At 39.5% G+C, this 3,480-nt stretch overlaps 1 protein-coding gene and 1 long non-coding RNA gene across 2 annotated transcripts in view; one reads left to right on the top strand and one right to left on the bottom strand.

The window, feature by feature from the left end:
- Positions 1-617: 617 nt before the first annotated feature.
- The window catches only part of LOC128250729 (uncharacterized), a 3,455-nt gene continuing 592 nt past the window's right edge, over positions 618-3,480 (bottom strand). Inside the window, exons 2-4 of the long non-coding RNA XR_008266730.1 lie at positions 3,052-3,220; positions 2,268-2,313; positions 618-729 (exon numbers count right to left, since the gene is read on the bottom strand). This is a non-coding gene — a long non-coding RNA (uncharacterized LOC128250729). The remainder of the gene's footprint in view (positions 730-2,267; positions 2,314-3,051; positions 3,221-3,480) is intronic.
- Positions 2,636-3,480, top strand: part of LOC106873720 (uncharacterized) — a 12,457-nt gene continuing 11,612 nt past the window's right edge. Inside the window, exon 1 of the mRNA XM_014921210.2 lies at positions 2,636-2,722. Coding sequence (XP_014776696.1) covers positions 2,709-2,722 — 14 coding nt within the window. The 5' untranslated portion in view covers positions 2,636-2,708. The remainder of the gene's footprint in view (positions 2,723-3,480) is intronic.

Below are 3,480 nucleotides of genomic sequence, written 5' to 3'. Positions count from 1 at the left end.
TTGACATCTTGTTTGTTGTTAACACGTTTCGGCTGATAAACCCTCCAGCTTTCATCAGGTGTCTTGGGGAAATTTCGAACCTGGGTTCTCCTTCCTAACGTATTTTTAGATGTTGTCATTATTATTATTATTATTATTATTATTATTATTATTATTATTATTATTTTTATTATTATTATTATTATTATTATACAGGCAACTACCTGGAATCGAACTCGGAATCTTGGGGTTAGTAGACCGCGCGCTTAACCACTACGCCATATGCCCGTTAACAACAAACAAGATGAGGACAAATATCCGTCAAATGTAAATAATGTAAATATCTTCTCGGTTAATGATGGATGGATGGATGGACGGACGGACGGATGGATGGACGGATGGATGGATGGACGGACGGACGGACGGATGGATGGATGGATGGATGGATGGATGGATGGACGGACGGATGGACGGACGGATGGATGGCCTTCTCTTTTTAATTTAGATTAAATTCAAACAGTCCGCCTAATTTGTATCAAGATTGTAAAGGAAAGTATCTTGTTTTAATCAAGACTAAACCAGGCGCTAAACAACAACACCAACAACAGCAGCAGGGGCCAGTTTGCCTTTAAACTTACCTTGGTAGGTTTTGGTGCTTCGCAAACAAAATCTCGATGGTAAGATTCTTCTGTCATTGATTTATAATCTGCCTGATAAGCTTTAGGGTTGATGCCATCCATTATTTTTGCACTGGTAATAATAATAATAATAACAATAATAATAATGATAATAATAATAATAATAACAATAACAATAATAATAATAATAATAATAATAATAATAATAATAATAATAATGATAATGATGATGGTCGATGATGATGATCTTTTTTTTATTTGCCATAACGGCATCAGATGAGGTGGCCACTACAAGAACAGCTTACAATATGTATGGGGATGGGTGTTACATAAAAGGTGAGGAGAAGAAAAGGAGAGGAGGGTCGGTTAGATAAAAAAAAAGTACACAAAGTACATAAAACATGTGAACAGATCTGTTATGCAGCCTCCTTGATTGACGAGAATCTCCAACTAGGGCCAATCAAGGAACGCCACGGATCTAGGATCAACCTGACCACCAAGGGCACGAGTTCTTGCCCATCCATTGCCCTCCAATCTACCGGCGCAGGCCTAGAGTAGTTCCATTCCACCTAAGCATTTTTGTCACAGTCACCTATGTTTTTACAAATGTACCGGGAGAGGGAGCACTTCTCTCTTCACCCTCACTTTACTTTAAAAAGTCGATGAGGCTTTACCCAAAGAAAGTGTGTTTCTTCGGTCCTTTCAGTCTCGTCTACCATACAACCTTTTTTCGGCATAGCGACCAGACAGAGGAAGACTGCTTGCTCTGCCTTGTTAAAGATGGGTGGTGAGACGATCCACTCAATGGACTCGGCTGATAGGTGGAGTCGTCCAACACTCGACAACAGCTGTTAGACATGACTCCACAAGACAGCAGAGCACGGGCAAAGCACGAATACACTCAGTACAGTTTCGTCACCCTGCCCACATCTTGGACAGGCCTGACTAACCACCGTACCAGTAGAATTTATCTTCAACCAGCTGCACTGCCAAGACAGGTATTTCTACAATCTACTCTTGGTTTTTGGACCGAAGGTTTTCCAGCTCAGACCAATCAGTTGATTCCCGTCGATGCCTAGAATTGAACAGATAACATCGCCGCACTCGCCAACCATTGGTCGTCTTAGGGATGCCAACGTTAAAGTTTTACCAACCACATTTCCCGACTGATAGAGGACCGAGAGTATCTAACAACATTCCACATGTCAAGCACTGGGTTTTGGTCTTCGTTTGACCAAGGACTGCAGCTCTGTCGACGAGACAAGTTGTGGAAAGACGAATCTGGCAAAGGACACAGGGCGACACTTGTCCACCGCATGGGGTCTCTGTGAATGTCGCAGTTTCTGCTACGGTATATTGAACCCTCAGAACAGGGGCTGTTGACAACGGATGAACCGTTTGTCCCATGGACGCATCCTTGCGACAACAAGGCCAGCGATTTCGGCCAGCACAAGGCCAATAAACTTTTAAAGAGAATTGTTTAGTCAACTTTATTTTATAGCAGGAATCATCATAAGCTGACATGAGCGTTAAACAACGACAACAAGGGGCCTCCCAGACCTGAACGTAAACCCTTATTTCCTTGGAAATGGAAATTACTTGATTCCCCAAAAGCAAAAGAGAAAACTTCTGTTGTTTTCCCTTACTTACTGCGCTTCCTTTGACATCATTTTTTCAAGCAGTTCTCTTCTCACACCTACAAGAAGTAGATCGATAGATAGATCGATAGATAGATCGATAGATAGATAGATAGATAGATAGATAGATAGATAGATAGAATCATAATTAAGGGTACTGAGAAACAGTACCTACATGCTAGAGATAGACGTCAAATGACCCTAAAAACCACTTCAAATTACACTCCATCAGCACAAGACTGAAAGCGAGTTTTTACCACATACTGACCACTGATAAGATCATTAATTGTTTTTATCCTTAATTACGTATGCATATATATATTTATTTATTGACTCCGATCCTGATATTTACTGCGGTATTATCTTAATCAAATACGCACATGGTTGGGATGGATAATCGGATTTACCTCGTATATACGTGTGTATATATGTATGTATTAGTATATATATACGCATGTATTTGTATGGGTATGTATATTTATTTACATTTATGTACTTTTAGTATATTCTACTGATGACAGTAATAATAATAATAGTATTACTAAACTAGAAATCGGACGATCTGGAATTAACCTCAAAAGATATTTTTACCAAATCTCTTTTATTCATTTCCTCGCTTTCAGCTTTGTGCTCATGGAGTGTAACTTGAGCCTCGAAAAGTGCTCTCTCTGGTAAACTGTGCACATCCCTCGAGTGTAAAAATACCTGGATGTCCGCAATCAAATGACTAAAACACGTATAAGATTAAATGTGTTTGTGTGTGTGTGTGTTTGAGCGAGTGGGGGCAGCATAGTTACCTTGCTCCCTAAAGTTCGGTACATTGGGCGTTTTGTAGGTGCCTCGGAAAGTGCTCTCTCTGGAAAACTGTGCGCATCCCTCGAGTGTAAAAATACCCGGATGTCCGTAACGTAATTCATCAATACCAGACGGTAAGATGTTCTCATCTTTTAACTCTAAGACTCTTCTCTGAAAGAAGAAAACAAGAAAGAGAAAGAGAGGGAAAGAATGAGAGAGAGAGAGAGAGAGAGAGAGAGAGAATGAGGGAGAGAAATTGAGAACAAAACAAGAAATATTTGGAAGAATCCATTCCTCTCCGTCTTCATTTTGTTTCATTTCAACGAATAATTATTTCACTTATATATACTGACCAATAATCTCCACATGGACATACATACATACATACATACATACATACATAAATACATGTAATAAATAAATGAATATAT

Source organism: Octopus bimaculoides, chromosome 24 (assembly GCF_001194135.2).
Source record: "Octopus bimaculoides isolate UCB-OBI-ISO-001 chromosome 24, ASM119413v2, whole genome shotgun sequence".
In the NCBI taxonomy this organism is placed as follows: domain Eukaryota; kingdom Metazoa; phylum Mollusca; class Cephalopoda; order Octopoda; family Octopodidae; genus Octopus; species Octopus bimaculoides.
Note: the sequence above shows the minus strand (reverse complement) of the source record. Positions and strands in the feature narration are given on the sequence as shown.